The sequence below is a fragment of the Tenrec ecaudatus genome, chromosome 9, assembly GCF_050624435.1.
Source record: "Tenrec ecaudatus isolate mTenEca1 chromosome 9, mTenEca1.hap1, whole genome shotgun sequence".
Lineage (NCBI taxonomy): Eukaryota > Metazoa > Chordata > Mammalia > Afrosoricida > Tenrecidae > Tenrec > Tenrec ecaudatus.
The window spans coordinates 153,423,584-153,441,634 of record NC_134538.1 but is presented as its reverse complement, the minus strand read 5'-3'; the positions used below and the strand labels follow the sequence as shown (position 1 = coordinate 153,441,634).

Sequence of the window (18,051 nt, the reverse complement as noted above, 5' to 3'; positions counted from 1 at the left end):
TTTTTAACTTTACATGGAAATCTCATCAAGAATCCTTCATTCCTTCCTTCAGTAAGCCAACTGCCTACTTTGCTTTCGTCTGCATGCAATGCCAACTCTTTCATTGTTGGTCCAGCCTTGTCGAGAAGGGTAAAATACAAAGAGCCAACTCACTGCCATCGTGTCAATGCTGACTCACAGCAGCCCCACGGTGGGTTTCTGAGACTGCTTGCAGGCGTGGAAAGCACAGTATTCTCCCTCGGAGCTGCTGAGGGTTTCAAACTGCCGATCACGTGAATGGCAGCCCACTGCATAACCACTACACCGCTGGGCTCCTTAGAGAGGAGCAAAGCAGAGTGAAAATGCAGAGGCGTCCAAGTACCAGGAAACCAACTGCTGACAGCGCGGAAAGTAGAGCGGATCACTACAGACACGGGGGGGGGGGGGGGGGGTTCCTGGTGACGGCAGAGAGGGGAGAGACAGGCCCTGAAGGCTCGCAGTGAGTCACTGATGTCCGAGTAAGCGACAGAAGTCCTTAAAAAAGCTCATTTAGTCCCTTACGTGGGACGAAGGTCAGCAGGCAGGGCATTTGGGAATACATGTAGACCCCACGATCAGACTTCAAAATAAAACGGGGACCCTGAAGGACACGGATTATTTCCAAAAATTTTGGATCAAGATAAGTAGTGAGCCGTCCTGTGTTTCATCTTCTCCGCTCTTCCTTTGTCCCCATTCCACGACTAAGTCTGACCTGGAACATGAAAATTGCCGTGGAATCCGAAGCCTGAACACACATCAGGAATTGTTTACGGTTTAAAGAAACGGCGCAAAACTCAAGGAGGGGTCATTTCCTTCACTTGAAAGATTCACACAAACTAGTGGAATTTATGCGCCACGTCCATCGATATCCCGTCCCTCCCTACCCTCACTTCATCTACCAGGACTTCTGATTGGTTTGAACTAGTTCCCCTATGACTGACGCAGTGGAAATCGGAATGGACTTGAATGTGTAAAACATGGTGGGGAGGTTGTCACCAACTACATTAATAACCTAAATGGGGATGGGGGTGGGAAATTGGAAACTTGAAAGGTGTAGTCACGACTCATGGGATGCTGGGTAATTGCCAGATCAGCACAGGGCAGCTGACATTTAGAGAGGGCTGGTCTTTGAGCAGGGCACTGCTGTTTCACAGTCTGTCTGTCAAGAGATTTGGTTGCTAAGCAACCAAGGCGGCCCTTGTTTCCTAAAGGGGAGCTTAAGTTCCGATTACTGTCCCGATACCCCTAACAAGTTTTCTCCTGGCCCAGTTTCAGTTGGTCTGCACAACTGAAATGGGAAGAACAAATTCAAAGCCTTACTTCCTACGCCAGACCACGGAATCCTTCGGTTCCGTGGTTCTCGGAGGCAGCAGCCACTGCAGAAGCAGCAGCATTGGGGAACTTGGTAGAAATGCAACTAGACCACACACCCACTCATCCAGAACCCTGGAGCAGAGGCAGGGGCGGTGGGCGGGGCGGTTACTCTGTGCTTCCACAAGCCTTTGGGGGGCGGGGGGTGATGCTGGTGGTCACTAACTTGTAAGAACTGCTTCTGCAAGGGCAGAAAGCCACCGGGTTTTTGTTTTACGGGATGACCTTGACAGCGGAGATGGGAAAGGACCATCTTCCAGGTGGGTGGGGCACCATGCGCCTTTCCCTGGGGGTGCGAGGGCAAGGCTTAGCCACCCCCGCCGAGCAGAGCAGGAGGAGGAGAATCGTACCTTCCAGATGCTTCAGGAGCGCGCGGCTGCTGTTTCCGTGAGCGGATATCAGGATGCTTTTGCCGCTCAGTACCTCCGGGGCGATCCTTTCGTTCCAGTAGGGAAGGAGTCTCTCCAGGACGTCCTTCAAGCTCTCGGCTCGCGGCAGCTGGTCCACAGGCACGTCGCACACCTTGTACCTCCGGTCGCTGTAGATCTCCCAATAGTAAGGGTGGGACTCCTCGATGGGGGGCGGCGTCACGCTGTAGCTCCTCCTCCAGATCCGCACCTGCTCTTCGCCGTGATTCAGGGCCATCTTCTCCCTGTTGAGGCCGATCAGGGCTCCGTAGTGACGCTCGTTGAGGCGCCAGGAGCTTTCCACGGGAACCCACTCCTGCCCCAGCTCCTCCAGGATCAGCCAGGCGGTGTGGATGGACCGATTCAGGATGGACGTGAAGACCAGGTCAAACTCCACGTTCAGCTCCTTTAGCTGCCTGCCACAGTTCCTCGCTTCCTCCAGGCCGTCGCTGTTCAGTTTCTGGTCCACCCAGCTACAAAAGCGGTTCTCCTTATTCCAAGCGCCCTCCCCGTGTCTTAGCAGGATCAGTTTATACTTGGACATCCTGGTGGCCGGGCTCTCGGGGTGCCGCGAGTGGGCCCGTGTTCAGCAGGGGCAAGGCATCTAGGGAGAGAAGACACAGACGAGAGTGTTATGAGCCGTCATTCATCTGGCCAGCACACCTGCAGGGCAGCGGCCAGCTTCCAGAGCAAACCGGAATGCCTTTCAAGCGGCTCTGACGTCAGCCATCCACGGTGGCGAAGGCAGGCCTAGTCGACAGCTAATTAATTACAGGGACACAAGTTGACTTAAGTTTTCTGATGGTTGTGGACAGTGTGTTAATTGTACCGTGTGAAAAATAACAGAACACCACCTACACCCAATAAAAGGGCGGTTTGTGCTCACCACGGAGAGCATTGGGCGGGATGGTTTGCTGGCTAAAAGGCCGACAGGGGACTGGGACTCCCCGCTTCTAGCAGCTGCCTCTAGACTCGAGTCTAGACTGAGGGCATCCCTCTGCCTTCGTTTTCCCTCTGGTACGGCCTTCTTGTTGCTGACATCAGTGAGCATGTTATCTCAATGAGTCATCTACATGCATCTGGTGTGTCACCAATTGGTGTTCTTCAGTGCCACTGGCTGGACCACACCCAAGGCCATCTCAGGTCTGCTAGGCCAACATGTCCAACCGACCAAGAGCATCCCCATGCCTTAAAGTACCACGAACACCACGGGGACGCCTCGACAATCTCTTACGTGGCCTCCAGAAAGAACGTGCACCCAGAATAAATCCAGATGCAAAGCACGCTATCCAACGTACACAGCTGGGCCGTGCTGCCCGGAGAAGCAGATTAGCAAGGGCAGGCCCACAGGAGGGAGAGACCTGTCTGATAAGGCGGCCCCTCCCCTCCGCCTTAGCCTTCCAGCCACATGCATCCCCAGCTAGAGAGGTGTCTAGGACAGTGGCATACAGCCCCGAGTCTTTCTGAACTCCCCAGAATTGCAGCAGCTGGTCCAAAAAGCTGGAGCACCCACACACCACGCCCTACCAGCCTCCTCTCTCCTGGACAGGCCACCTACATAGACGAAGGTTGCTCTGAGGACTTGCCCAGCGCTCTCCACCTCCACCCAGGCCCTTCCCGCTGGGGAGCGATGAGCACGCGAGCCTGCTCTGCCCTTCGGGCACCTCCCATTAACTGGAGATTTCTGTATCACTTATACAGTGATTCACCCAGAATGACCGGATATTCGGCGAGCTAAGGTCTGCCCTCTGTGGGAGAAAGACAAGCAAAGACTGGCTACCTCGGAGACGAGGGCCGCTATGAAGCGGGAGCCACTTGATGAGAATGACATTCTGGGGAGAGAAAAAAATTTTTTTTGAAACTCTGAAAGGTTTCCTCTCTGGATGGAAAGCAGACAAGGATGCTGGCAGTAAGGGGAGAGGGGCTGTGGGGGAACGACTTGTGACCCTCATCTCCAGTCAAGCTTTAGGTTGAAGCTTTTGCTGATGCGGCTCGGGGAAGCACCGTGTGCTGGGAGGAACTGGGATTCAGCCGAAGGCACCTCCGGGGCTGAGATTCGGGGCTGGGGAGGGCAAGGGAGTCGAGAGACAGAACAGGGCGGGAAGTCAGGCTGGTGGCAGCCCTTTGCTCATTAAAACTTGTGCTCAGAGGCAAACGGACCTTGAGAGGAGACTTAAGCTCCCTGGCCCCTCAACCAACAGACCCTTTTAAGAACGTGGAAGAAGGCAAGCCCTGGATGCCCGTGGTCATGGGTGCTTGGCTTTTGTTTTAATTTCCCAACAGAAGATGATTCTGTGTTGTTTTCCCAAAGGGTCTTTAATGCACCCAAACAGTAGATGCTTCAGCCCCCATAAAACTGGACTCATTCTGTGCTTGGGTTTTCTTGGAGGAAAGAGCAAGGCACTCGCTGCTCCTCCATCACCACCCTTAGCTTTCTTTCCTCGACAAGCAGGGAGCAGGAAGCCGTTTTCCTCTCGGGTGGAGGAGGGTCTGACAAGCAGTCGAAGCAGAAGACTGCCGCCTCCATCTGTTGGCAAGACCCAAGTCAGTGTTGTAATAACACACCCCTCAGCCGCCCCCGCTCAGCATCTTGTACTACAGCAACCCCCAAATCCCCGCTCACCACCATCGAGTCAGTTCTGACTCATGGCAACCGACCCCTCGGGGCTCCCCCCCCCCCCCAGCGGCTGGTGGGTTCAAACGGCTGACCTGGCCGGGAACAGCTTCCTGTATAACCCACAGCACCGCCAGGGCTCCCGGAAATACACACTCTCCTGTGTAAAAAAAAAATCAACCCATTTCTCTTTTCTTCTTGACACCACAGCAGAGGAACAAAATTGTAGGCGCAAAGAGACGCCCTTGTTCACTGGGATGAAAAGGGAATGGCCGTTAGATCAGAAGCCCAACTCATGTGTGGGTGTCTCAGAAAACAAAGTCACCTCCTGCCCGACTACTCCTGGGATCCAGCAATGGCTGCTCCCCCACTTAATTGTTAAATGAGCACAAACAAGTTGAGCTCGACGGGGATTTAGTCTTGGATCGGTGCGTAAGATCTCTGATGCACTACACCAACTGTTCCCCAACCACCAACCCCACAACAAACAATTGAGTAATTAATTAGCATTTGCCCCTTTGGATCTCCAAGACTTTAAATCTTTACAGGGGTAGACAGCTTCGTTTTTTTCCCGGGAAGTGGCTGGTGGGCTCACTTCTGTGTGTGTGACAATGTTTCGATATGAATCGAGCTGGCAAGCTAGCTGATGGGCTTGTCAAATCAGTTCCAACTCACAGCGAGCCTAGCGCCCGGCAGAAGGAAACACGGCCCGGTTCTACGCCATCCTCACAAGCACTGCTACGCTCCATCGGCCACTGCTGCGGCCACTCTGCCAGTCCACCCCACTGAGGGGCTCCCTCTTCGTGGTTGCCCCTCTACCAGGTCCCCCTCCTTCCCAGGGACCCCTCTTTCTTGATGACATGTCCAAAGCATAGGAGGGCAGAGTCTTGCCAAAGGCTTGGAAGGAGCATTCTGGCTGTACTTCTTCCGAGACCGCTCAGTTTCTTCTCCGGGCAGTTCCTGGTATGTTCCCTACTCTTCCCCAGCACAATGCGGACGACTCAGTTTGTCTCCACGGCCAGGTTTCGCATGCAGATGAGGCCACTGACGACAACACTGCAGTCGGGGTGATCTACAGTTTGAGGTCAAGCGTGCCAACGCGAATGCCTGCTGTGGCCAGGCAGACACGTGACGGACAAGGGCAGAGTGGCCTGGACCAGAGGGAGCGAGGAGACTAGTGAACCACTTAGAATGGACAGGCAGCTCTTCGGGGCGGGGCGACCTTTGCGTGCATGGACATAGCTTTCCTGGGCCTGGTTCCACTGAGACAAGAGCACCTTTCTCTGAGCGTCCTTGGAGATGAGCATGATGGGAGTATCCCAAGCAAGACTGGGAGAATGCTGGATGTAGCTTGCAGGTTTGTGTTCCTGGTGGGGAACCAGCTCCTGATAACCCAAACAATCCTTCCCAATCCTAAACCCTCCTGTGAAAAGTACAGGGAGCCACCACCACAACGCAGCTCCAAATTGTTGCCCCGGGAGAGGGAAACACTGAGTTGCATGTGATCGACCGTTTTAGAGAGTGGCAACTCATTTGCACTGATTTTTTTTAAGGTGTGAGTTCAGCAGACGGAGTCTGTGGGCTGTGTATGACTTCTGCTAGGTTCCGACTTGGGATGGGAAGGCCAATCTCCCCCAAACCACAGGGGGATTCTGAGGTCACTTTAGTTCAGGAGATGGATCGAACCCTTAGCCCAGCGTGCCCATTAGTGGCCAGTGCAACTGGTCAAGTTCTGGCCTTCTGCCTGCCCCCACCTCACAGTCCTCCTTCCCCAAACCCTCTGCCCACTCCCGCACAGCTCCCAGCTCTGTCATCAATTCCTGTTCGGCGCCGGGCACCTCAAGTGCTTCCGGGCTTCAACTGAGCTCCAGGTGACCTGTTGGTAGTACTTCTCTCTCTAGCGGAGCGGTTCAGCCTTCCCGGCCAAGGGCGGGGTAGGGGCAGACAGGAGCAGGACGTGGACAAGTAGAGTTCTCCTCTCTCTCTGTGAATTTACTGGCCAGAATCCCAGAATCCAGCCCCCCTCACCCAGCCCCCACCACCATCTTGATGGCGCTGCTGCTGTTAGCATTGAGTTGAGTCCAACTCCGCGTGGCAGAGTGGACTGACCCAGAGCGTGTTCTTAGCTGTAATCTTCACCAGAGTCGTTATCAGGCCTTTCTCCCAAGAAGCTGTTCAAACTGCCAGCCTTTCTGGCAGCGACTCCAGGGTAGGGTGTAACCATTGTCATTAGGACTCCTCCTGAACCCATTGGGTCGATAGAGACCCTACAGGGGAGAGTGAACCTGCCCTGGGGACTCCCCAGGCTGTCCTCTTACAGAAGTGAAAGATTGGTGGGTGGGCAGCAAACCCCTGGGCTGTCGGGGTTCCTTGACAGCTCCTTAAGCCACTGTCAAGTTAACGCTGACCATTAGCAACCCTAAAGGGCAGACCAGAATTGCTCCTTTAGGTTACTGAGCCTGTACATCTTTATGAGAACAGTCAGCCTCATCTTTCTCCTGAGGAGCAGCAGGTGGGTTTGAACTGCCAACCTTGCAGTTAGGAGCCGGATGCCACGATGATTTTAACACACACTATATCCTGCACTCAACTCTCCCATCACCTCTTGCATTTCCTTCCTCCATAGCCCTGCCTATCTCTATTCATCCTTCAGATACATTCTGCCCAACTGAAATATAAATGAGTCACAGGTATAAGCCATACATATCACCGTCTAGGAGCCCATTCTAACAAGTGACATTTATCTTAATAGTATTTTAAACCCTCATGTACAAAATTTTTCAAACTACAATAGTAAAATAACCCTCGCAGTATTTTACCTTGGGTTGTTTTTTTGTTTTTGTTTTTTTTCAGATTAAGTCTTTGAAATCTTGCATGTCTTTCACACTTAAAACCCAAACTAATTGCCCTCTAAAAAGGAAGGCAAATCCAAAGTCACTGCCATCCAGCTGTTACTGGCTCATCGTGGTCCCCATAGGACAGAGCAGAGCTGCCCCTGTGGGCTTCTGAGACCGTGATTCTTTACAGGAGCAGAAAGCCTGTTTCTCCCCCACAGCAGTGGGCAGTTTCGAGCTGCTGTAACCTACTACCCCACCAGGGCCCCTTCCCCCACTGCCTGAGAGCAGATTAAAAGCACTTGTCAATGGGGACTAGCCACATTCCTGTCCTTCAGTAGCCACAGGTGCCTGGTGGCTACCTGAGGGGATACTCATCCACTGTCATCAAGGTGATTCCTACTAGCCTGACACTGTTTCCAGGAAATGGATCTTTATGGGAGCAGACTGCTTCATATTTTCTCCCAAGGAGCAGCTGGTGTGTTGAACTGCCTACCTTGTCGTTAGGAGCCTGACCCGCCATGCCATCAGGGATCCTTCCTCTCTGGACAGCAAGCTTTACAGTTTCCCATGAACCGTTATGTCCTCCAGGCCAGTGGCTCTCACACATGAATGTGCCTCAGGGTCACCAGGAGATCCCACCCACAAAACAGACGGCTGGGTGTGGGAGCCAGCCCACTGCTGGTGGGTCCCAAGGGATGGCTGTGTAATTGATGGGAATAATTAAAACACAAAGGTTTTGGGTGCTCACCTCTTCCATGAAGTCAGGGCTGAGGAGGAGAGTGAGCGAGCTAATACATTCTTTTACAGACTTCGATAGTCTCAGGCCACGCAGGCCTCGTTAATTACATACATAACAAGGACCTCAACCCCCAGGTCCCTGAGCTCACTGGGGGCAGGCAGAGGGGAGTCAACTGCCCCTTGAGCGGGGAGAACAAAAGACGCACGCCTCCTCCGATAGATAAAGGCTGCTGGCCACATAGCAATCAGCCTGTGTTTGTAAGACTGGAACATGGAGGTGGCACTATTTTGGGAGAACAAGGTGGGGGTGATTTTTAATTAGGAGAATGTGACTGGGACTGTTCTCCAACTGACCAATGGGAAGGCCTCCCCGCACTCAGAATGCTAGCCTCCCCGGCTGCTTCAATCCTGAGCATTGAGAGTTTGTCCGCTTCCACTCTCTTCCCAGTCCTCCGTTTCCCACTGCTCCGGCTCTTAATTCAGTAGATCTGAGGTGCGCCTGAGAATGTGCATTGCCAACAAGCTCCCAGGTGGCACTGGAACTAGTGGTCCCCGATGACATCCTGGGACCCTGTTCTAAGCAGACAGACCCCTCTGTTCTTTTTGTTCCCACCCGCTGAGAGCAGGGCAGCACAGTTGTGATGGGCGACTTGCACGCTGTCTGTGGAGCCGGGTAGATTGTAAGCTGTATGAAGGCGGTTCGGACTCCGATGGCCTCCAGAAGCTAGCCCAGCACTTGCCACATAGGGTACTTAGCAAGGAGTCCTGGCTGCGCACCGAGCTGTTTCAATGTGTTGATTGAGTCCAAGTTTGCTGGACCGCCATGGTTGGGTTGTATGGATGAGGCAATGACTGGGCGGTTGCAGTGGGGCCTGCCAGCGTGATAACAAGGCAGTTGGCTGGACCAAGCTGGTAGGAGGCAGTTAACTGAAGGCTCTATGTCTTGAGGAATTGGAAAAGAAGGGTCGAGAATAATTCATCAGTAAACTTTTGCAGATTCCGTATCTCTGTGGCCATAGCCATCGTGGAGAAGATGGAGTCGCTAACTAACTTGCTCAAGAGCACAAGGCCCACGAAGTGGCCAGTTGGGCCTGCTCTCCCGGTTTTCTGCTTCCAGCACAGATACCCTTCCAGCTCCCTGCTGAGAACCATCAGGGCTGGGGTTGGGGATCCCAGCTCGCTTGGCTTCACTTCAGAGCACATCCCAGTCACAACTTGTCCTTCCAACCCAGGGCATCCAATGCACAAAACACACACAAACAAGGCGAGCAGATAGGGGGGAGCTCCATTCATTACTGCTCCTGAGAACAGCCTCAGGCACAGGGTCAAGTCAGGGCACCCCGACTTCTAAAGAGGCGGCTTGCTAAGACAATCTACTCCCATCCCAAAATGCAACCTGCTGAGCTGCTTCCTGAAATCATGCCAACCTCAAGCTGGCTTTTTTTTTTGCCCCCACCCCAAGTTAGTTCCTCCGGTTTCTCTTGTAACCATTGCAAGAGGTTATGGGTGCTTGAATTCACTCCTTTCAGATTAGTCATTTACTAAGAAGGGCCACATGGAGTCTCTTCAGGTGGGTCTGGTTGGAAGAAGAAGTTTACTCAACAAGAAAGTCTTGGGCAGGACTCACTACCTCAACTCACAGAGCTCTCTCTGTTGGCACAGTGAGCTAAGTGCTGGGCTGGTCACCCAAAAGGTCAGGGGTTCCAATCCACCCCACAGGAGAAAGACGAGGCAGCTGGGGTCCATAAATATTTACAGCCTGGGAAACCTCCGGGGGCAACTCACGACGCCCTTGTTGTCTTTGTTGTTAGGTGCCTTCAAGCCAGATCCACCCATAGCAACCCTCAGCCCAACAAAGGGAAACACCACACACCACATTGTCCTGCAGCAGCCTCACCAGTGTCGCCGTGTGGGAGCCCCCCCTCTTGTTGAGGCTCTTCCTCGTTTGCGCTGCCCCTCACTTTACCAAGCATGATGTCTTGTCTTCAAGGACTGGTGTCTCCCGACAGTATGGCCATAGTTCTAGTCAAGTCTCACCATCCTTGCCCCTCGCAGGAGCATTCTGGCCATACTTCTAAGACAGATCGGTTTGTCCCTTTAGCAGTCCATAGTATTTTCGATATTCGACTCCAGCAACACAATTCAAGTGCATCGATTCTTCTACCGTCTGCCTAGTCACTGTCCAACTTTCACATGCAGATGAGGGGACTGAAAATACCATGGCTTGGGTCAGGATTGGGTCACTCTCCCCTCGAGGGTCACTCTGAGTGGAATCAACTCAACAGCACTATGTTTGGGTTCTGTCTCCTCTTCCCTCCCATTCCTCTGGGGCTTTTTCTTCCCTCCAGCCCAGCGGGTCTCAACCTGTGAGTCAAGACCCCTTTGGGGGTCCAACGACCCTCTCACAGGGTCGCCCGATTCATAACAGTAGTGAACTGACAGTGATGAAGTAGCAACGAAAATCATTTCATGGTTTGGGGGGGGGGTGGGCCACCACAACATAAGGAAGGTTAAGAACCGCTGCTCTAGCCTGTACCCTTCAGCCCTCTGACATGTTCCTTGCCCTTTGCCCACTCTACTGAAAGGCATGCCCAAGAGATTGCCTGTTCATTCTTACCACAGGGCTGCCCATCCTCAGGGCTCACACCGCGGGGACCTGTAGTGTTTGATGTCATTGTCCATGATGCTCAAAAGGAACACCTTCTCCTCCCTCTGATTCAGCCCTGCACTTCCCTGGATTATCCAGCATTACGTCCTGGTCTTGGGCCTCTGTAGCTTCCACCGACGAACTAGTGCTTGGGATGAGAGCTAACATGCAAGGAGTGCTCCCCCCCAGGCATGATTCTGATCCTCGAAACCACGATTCTCCAGAACCCAGCCAGCCAGCAGCCCGACTCCCTGCCATTGAGTCAATGAAACAGGTTCTGTTGCTACTCTCGGTTTACAGACGCAGCGACGTCGGAAGGGCCCTTAACTTGGCCACGGTAACACAAACTAACTGAAAGCGCTGGAATCCAATCTCAGGCAGGCTAGACGCCAGTTTTGAGTGTGTTTTCAGCCCTACTGCCACGTGGGCCCTCAAAGCTGTTCTCAGTCCTTGGCTCTCTCTCACTAATTGCTCATGCAGAAAACGTAGCTACTTTTAGTCACGTTCACAGGAAGGATTTGTACTCAGGCAACCCAAATACTCATCCATCTACCCACTTTGGCCCACGCAGGCATTCATTCAGTCAGTCAGTCAGCCAGCCATTCTTCCTTTAGACATGGCTGGTCAGCCTCCTTTGGGCATGTCACAATACACGGTGAGGAGGAGATGAATGGCAATGCAGATTATGTCTTTAGGGAAGGGGGCGGGGAGAGGGAGGCAGCGGAGTGTTTCACTACAACTGAAAGTAACTAGCATCATGAGAAAGCACTAGGTCCACAAGGAAGAGGGGCAAGGAGAGAGGACTTCTAATAAGGCTTCTTGGTGGATGTAGCATGACTCAAGCTACATTTAGAAAGAGGTGCAAGATAAATACTTGCTTCAAAGCATCTAGTAGAAGGAAAGCGAGTAGAGACCAAAAAATAGGCATATACAGACGGGGAGCCCACTAAAACTGGCTGAATTATCCCCCCAAAACAAAGCATTTCATTGCTGTCGAGTCAATGACACCCAGAGCAGCCCATAGGGCAGGTTAGAACCGCCCCAGTGACTTTCCGAGAGTGTAAATCTCTACGGGAGTAGAGAGCCCCGTCTTTCTCCAGAGGAGTGGCTGGTGGTTTCGAGTTACGGACCTGGCATTTAGCAGGTATGCGGCCACCACCTGGGTGGGCTTAACAATCATCCTGGTTCCTCGCTTGGGATAGCCTAACTTTAGGCCAGTTTTTCCAACGGAATTATTCTGAGGACACCTTCTCACTCGTAAGCATTCCCATTTAGGAAACTATGGCTTCACATCGTGCTACCCGGAGAAAAGATTTCAGTTGTCCGGGTGTCTGTTGACTTGGGCTCCCGGTAGCAGCAGTCAAGAAACCCAATGATGAGGGATGAGTCGCCTGCAAACGACCTCTTTCAAACGTTAACAGCAAAGGTGTCTTTTAGAGGATGAAGGTGCACCAGGCTCGGGGTAGCCAGCCAATGAAGGAAGGGGATTGGAAAAGAATGGATGGATTATGCTTTGGGGACAGACTACTGAAAGGACCGCCAGGAGGACCAACAGATCTGCGGGATGCTCCTTAGCCGCCGCGATGGTGCGACATCATCTCGTGTGCTTTAGACACGTTAGAGCAAGGCCCTCGACGAGAGGTGACACAGTGGCTGCAACGATGGCCACAAATACAGCAAAGAAGGTGGAGGACACGACAGGGCGAGGCACTGCTGCATTCTATTTCCCACAGCGTTGCCAGGCATCCACTGACTCAACAACGCTAGCAATAACAACGGTCACCCTAAGTACAGGGCAGGGCAGGAAGTAGGAGGGACTGGTCTAAAAAGCCTGATAGTGGCCCAAAACAGAAAAGGCCTTTGGGCAAAGACTGCAGATTCTTCTCTAAAACTGGAGCCTGGGTAGGGGTTCAACCGCATGCATTTTGGTAGGGCCAGGCAGTGCTCACAACGTCATATGAGAGTCTGCAAAAACCAGTCGTGGATACTCACTGTGAAACGTTTGCAAGAATTCTGGTAACAAAGAAGGACGAGCCGGGCCAAGGTAGCGGCTGCTTAAAAGGAGATGAAGCAGATGACTGTGAAACCCATGGCTTACCTTTGGTGTGCCATCTCTCTCTCTCTCTCTCTCTCTCTCTCTCTCTCTCTCTCTCTCTCTTAGCAGTTTCATTAGCATATACTTCACATATCACCCAATTCAATAGTTGGATCATATTAAAAAGACTTGAGAAGAGGTCAGAGAGGAACAATTTTAGCCTTTGCAGGCCAGGTGGTCTCGGTCACAACTACACAACTGTGCCCGTGCCGCCGTCGATGGTACTTCAATGAATAAGCACGGCTGTGTTCCACGAGAGGAGGCCTGGTGGCACTGTCAGGTACGCACTGGACTGTTGGCCACAAGAGAAAGGTGAGTCGGTGTTCATTCATAAATATTTACAGCCTTAGAAACCCTTACATAGGGTTAATATGAGCCGGAATCTACTCGATGGCAGTGGATTTGGATGTTCAACTAAAACATCATTCATGGGCAATGCAATTCCAATTTCAAATGACATTCATACCCATGAAATAGCTCTTTAATTTCAATCATTTAAACATGTAGCAACCCATTTTACTTAGCTTGTGGGCTGGACTGGCAAAAAGTGTGGGATGGGCATTGCCCACAGGCTGTGGTTGCCCCCTCAGGCCTAGCCGGAAGGAGTCGGTGGTGGCATAGTGGTTCAATTGCTCAGCCAATGTTTAAGGCACCACTCATGCTGTGGGACAAAGGCAAGGCGGGCTGCTTGTGTGAAGAGTTAGAGGTTTGGAAACCCTATAGGGCAGTTCTACTGTGTCCTACAGGGTCAGTATGACTCAGAATTGACTGGGCAGCAGTGGAATTTTTTTGTTTGTTTGGTCTAGCGACCATATACATATCTGAATCACATCAGCATTGTTAACCTTGAATCACGCATCCTTTCACTCAATGGTCCCAACATTCTTGAATCACTAGGCTTTGTTCTTGGCTGGAATTGGGAGCACCTTAGCTATGGAATGCCATTTATCATGGTTTCTATCTCTCAGAGAAGACAATGTGGAAGATAATTAAAGTGAGTCTGAGCACTTGACTTTTGCTCAACTAAATGATTTAGGAATGTGTTCAAGATAGAACTACAGAGAGAATTAGAAAGTCAACTTGTAAACCTTCAAGGATCTAGCCTGCCACTGTGACATCGGTTGAGTAGGAGCTATGCCTACAGCCTTGATAGTAAAGAAACCGGTGATACAAAGGAAAACACACTTTGTAGGTGACTTGTCATTTCAAAGACCTTTCATTCTACTCCTGTAAAGAAATTCCATCAAAACGGACTGCCGCCACCTCCTCTGCTCCTTATGAAACAATGTGATTTTGAAGACCCCTCCCCTTCCCCTGCCTGAGGCTCATCCTGTCTTCCAAATGAGCAGTCCTCGGGATCTGCCGCCCTTCGGGGTTAGAAGTTAGTACTCTCTGAGATGCTACTGTCACAGCTCATGAACAGGTGGAGCAAATCAGAAGATAAAGCACAGCCTACCCGCTAAACCTTATCTTCAATTTCCATAAATTGAGCAAGAAGTTTGACCAGTGAGGTAAAGCTGCGGTCCCACACAATGAAGAACACACAATCATAGTTAGTTAGATCCAAAGCTCACATTTAGGTATTCAGTTGCTATCCCCCACACTATCTAGAAGTTTTCCTTGGTCCAAATCCTCACTGCATTTTTCAATAACTCATAAGCCCCAGTTTATTAGAATTTAAACTTTTAAAAGATAAACTGGCTATATCTTATGACAAAGAGAAAAGGTTAGTCACATCATTGATCAAATGGAACGATTGTCAAAAATGAGACATAGGACTCATCTCTTTATAACTCTTAATGTCTCATACACATAAACGCACATATACAATCAAGTTCAATATTTAAAGTTCAAGCATAGCTGTGCCTAAAATAGCCTATTGCAGTGGTGCCATAGTCTTTTCTAAAGTTTTGCAGTTATTTTTCCATTTAGTTTGCATTATAAGAACATCTCTTTTTCAAGAGTAATGGCCATCATTGACAAATGTTTTCCAAGTTAACCTCTCAATCTCCAACCTTACATCTTCTAACATCCTCTCCTGGTCACTTGATACAAAGGCTGACCAAACTATCGCAGGTAGACCCTCAACTCAGGGGAAGAAATCTATACCTGAATTGACGTCTAGTTGTGTGGGGCATGTCACCATTGTGGACAATACAGACCCATCACATCTCTGTTTCCTAACTTCAAGGTACTAAGCGTCAATCAGATTGTTCCCATCAAATCCCAAATATATGGAGGCAAAAAAAAAAAATCTTGACCTGAGTCCCAGCTCTGCTACTTTTGACAATATGATCCTAGATAAGTTCTTTGAATTCTTCGGATCTTGTTTCCTTATCCATAAATATGAGAATAAGCAAATGATCCTTCTCAAAAAGGAATGAGGAAAATTAAGTGAGATTACGATGTCCCATTCTACTCAAAAGTTTTCAAGTATTATGGGCTGAATGGAGGAGAGTTAAATTCATTCATCAAAACCTGAGGCTGATTGAAGCAATCCTATTTTGCCAAAACTATGAGTCAATGCAAAAGCTGGAAATAAAGTAACATGAGCATCAGGGAAGACAAGAGAACAGTGTAGGAACTAAACAGAGTGTGGTCAAAGGATGGGCACAAATGGTGGCAAGACACAGTCCCTAAGACGTAGTGCTGGAAGGATCATCAATGCCAAAGCAACTCTCTACAATTCAAAGGCTTCAGTGAGGTTAACAGTAAACGTTTTACAAAGTACCTTTCTTCCTTGGGTCCAAGTTTCAGTGAAAGAGTAATTCAGTAAAGTTTCAGTCCTGACTCCCCATATAAACATCCCCTCACACCATACCTCATTCCAAGGATGTTCAAAAGGCCTATCGGTGGAAACTGCATGTACCTGTTCTCCAGGCACCAGACACACAAGGCTGAAGGCATGGGTGAACGCAGATGCATCAATCAGTACTCAAAGTGAATCGTGCTGGTTAATCTCAACCATGCGTAGAAGCCAGAGGAGGCAAAAGAGGAAGAAAAGTTGACAGATCTACCCAAACACGAATGGTGGTTGGCGTCTGGGTGGTCAGATTAAGGGAGGTATTTGTTTCCTGCTCCATCCCATTTCTGTATTCTAGAAAGTTTCTACAATGATCTTTTGGGTGTGGGTTTGGTTTGGTATAAATACGGACCGAATAAGAACATGGACTCTCCTTGAAGCTAGGAAGTCCTATTTAATAAACAGATTAGGAACGAATGGGCTGCATCAAGATTTTGCTGGTGCACTTCTGGTAGGAAACTGCCTAATCATCTTTATTTAAAAACAGACTTTTGTACACTCATGGGTCTCAGAAACAATATAAGGCAATACTTACTTTTTGAAAGATGCAAAAACTACGAGCCAGAGAGGGGAAATCATTTTCTTGTAAGAGCACCAAATAGTAACTGCATAAGGAAGAAAACTCAGGTGTCCTGACTTCCAACTCAACGCTCCCTCCACAACACCATTTGATTGACTCTTCTCTCTCTCTCTCTCTCTCTCTCTCTCTCTCTCTCTCTCTCTCTCTCTCTCTCTCTCTCTCTCTCACCCACCATCAATCAAGGAGACAATCAATCAAGGCTATCGCAGACAAGGCACGGTGGGACTACAAAGATGGATAAGACAAGCTAACCTCTGTCCTTGAGAGAGATATTATAAAAGACAAGTGACGTGTGCTCAGACTTTATTATAGAACACCTTCCTACATCTTGGGCAGCATTTGATTTGTTTTACTTTGTGTCTTCCTTCTTACTAGACTTCAGTACTGCACGTCACCAGTTAACAGCCGGGTACCACTCACAAGCTCTAGACATCCTCCATCATTTGAAGGGGATTTGGAGCAGGAGACCCAGCGTTACAGCAGTGACTGACAATTTACTAGCCATCAAAACTTAGCAGCGAACTTCAAGTTTGCATTTCCACCGTCATGTGCTAGTGAGTTCAGGTGGGATCCGCATGGTCGGCGGTTCAAAACCAGCAGCAACTCTGTGGGAGAAAAGACTGAGCTTACAGTCTCAAAACCCCCAGGGGGTCGCTGTGCGACATCACCGACTCTGTGGCAGTCAGTGAACGCCCGACCTTTGCCCCTGGCAAAAATAGTGCGGAAACTACACACTTCGGTTCAGACATGTGTGCTAGAAGTTCTAAGAAGCTGTGATTTGGCTGCAGATTTAAGAGCTACCTAAAAACCACTGCACGCTCGCCTCCTGGCTGGACCTATTCCGTCTCCTTTGGTGGCATTCAGATTTTTTTTTTTTCCTCCCTACCAACACTTTTTCAGGCGAGTCTGAAAGCGCCCTGAAAAGAGTGGCATCGCCCTGAATTCAGTACACGGAGCTGATCTCCCTGCTCGGCAGCGCCTGCCACCCGCCCCGCGCCTGGACGGTCCCCCAGCAAGGCGTTCATCCGTCCTCCGACTTGCTCGTAGGCTGCCCGTCGGGGCCCCGCGGCCACGTCTGGGTCCTCCTCTCCGCTGGCAGGTCCGCGACGCCCCGGGGTGCTCCCTCCGAGCGGGGGGCAGGGAAGAGGGACCGCGGGGGCCAGCGAGCCGTTGGAGCAGATTCTCACCAGAGACTGTCGTGGGGAGCCAAGAACCCGCCTTGTCCGTGCTCCGAAGCCCCTCACAAGATCCATTTAAAACGGAAGCGTCCGCAAGAGCAAGCCTTTAAAATAAAACCCCACTCACCTGCAGAGGGGCTGGCCGTAGCAGCGCCTCCCGGCCGCCCACGAGCCGCCGCCGCCTCCCTCCCAGGACTGATCTTGGCCCCGGCATCAACGCTCTTTTCTAGCCCGGAGCTCGGCCGGGCAGGTCCAAGGGCCTTTCCTATTGGAAGCCTGAGCTGTCACTCAACCCCCCTGTGCCATTCCCCGGAGCCGGCGGCTGGCTTTTCCGTTTCCAACGCCCCCTCGCGTAGGAACTAGGACGCTGATTGGCTGGCTGAAACGATGGGCATGCGTATGGACGAGTAAGAGGCTGACTTCAACCCCGGTAGGCGGGCTTACGCCTGGGGAAGTAGGAAGGCCAGCCTGTGAATGTCGCCCGGCAAATAGAAAACGCCGGCTTGGGGAGCGCCTCGCCGTTTTAGGTTCTCAGGAGGGTTTTATTTTTGCTCGGGTTTTGCATCGTGAGGGGGAGACTTGCCTGTGAAGAGCTGCTCGGCGGCCACTTGGAAAAGAGATGATGTTTCTTCTACTCCTGGGAACGTTACGGATGGAAACCTGAGCTTGCAACCGGACAGTCCTGCGGGGGAAAAAGTGTATTTGGCATAAAGTCGTGGTTTTAAATCCTACATTGTGACGGAAGTGAAAAGTGAAGGCGCCC

General features: G+C 50.9%; 1 protein-coding gene across 1 annotated transcript in view; it reads right to left on the bottom strand.

Annotated features, from left to right (window-relative positions):
- BPGM (bisphosphoglycerate mutase) overlaps window positions 1–17,540 on the bottom strand; it is a 35,997-nt gene extending 18,457 nt beyond the window's left edge. The window contains exons 1-2 of the mRNA XM_075558688.1: window positions 17,416–17,540; window positions 1,740–2,400 (exon numbers count right to left, since the gene is read on the bottom strand). Coding sequence (XP_075414803.1) covers window positions 1,740–2,340 — 601 coding nt within the window. The 5' untranslated portion in view covers window positions 2,341–2,400; window positions 17,416–17,540. The remainder of the gene's footprint in view (window positions 1–1,739; window positions 2,401–17,415) is intronic.
- Window positions 17,541–18,051: the final 511 nt, after the last annotated feature.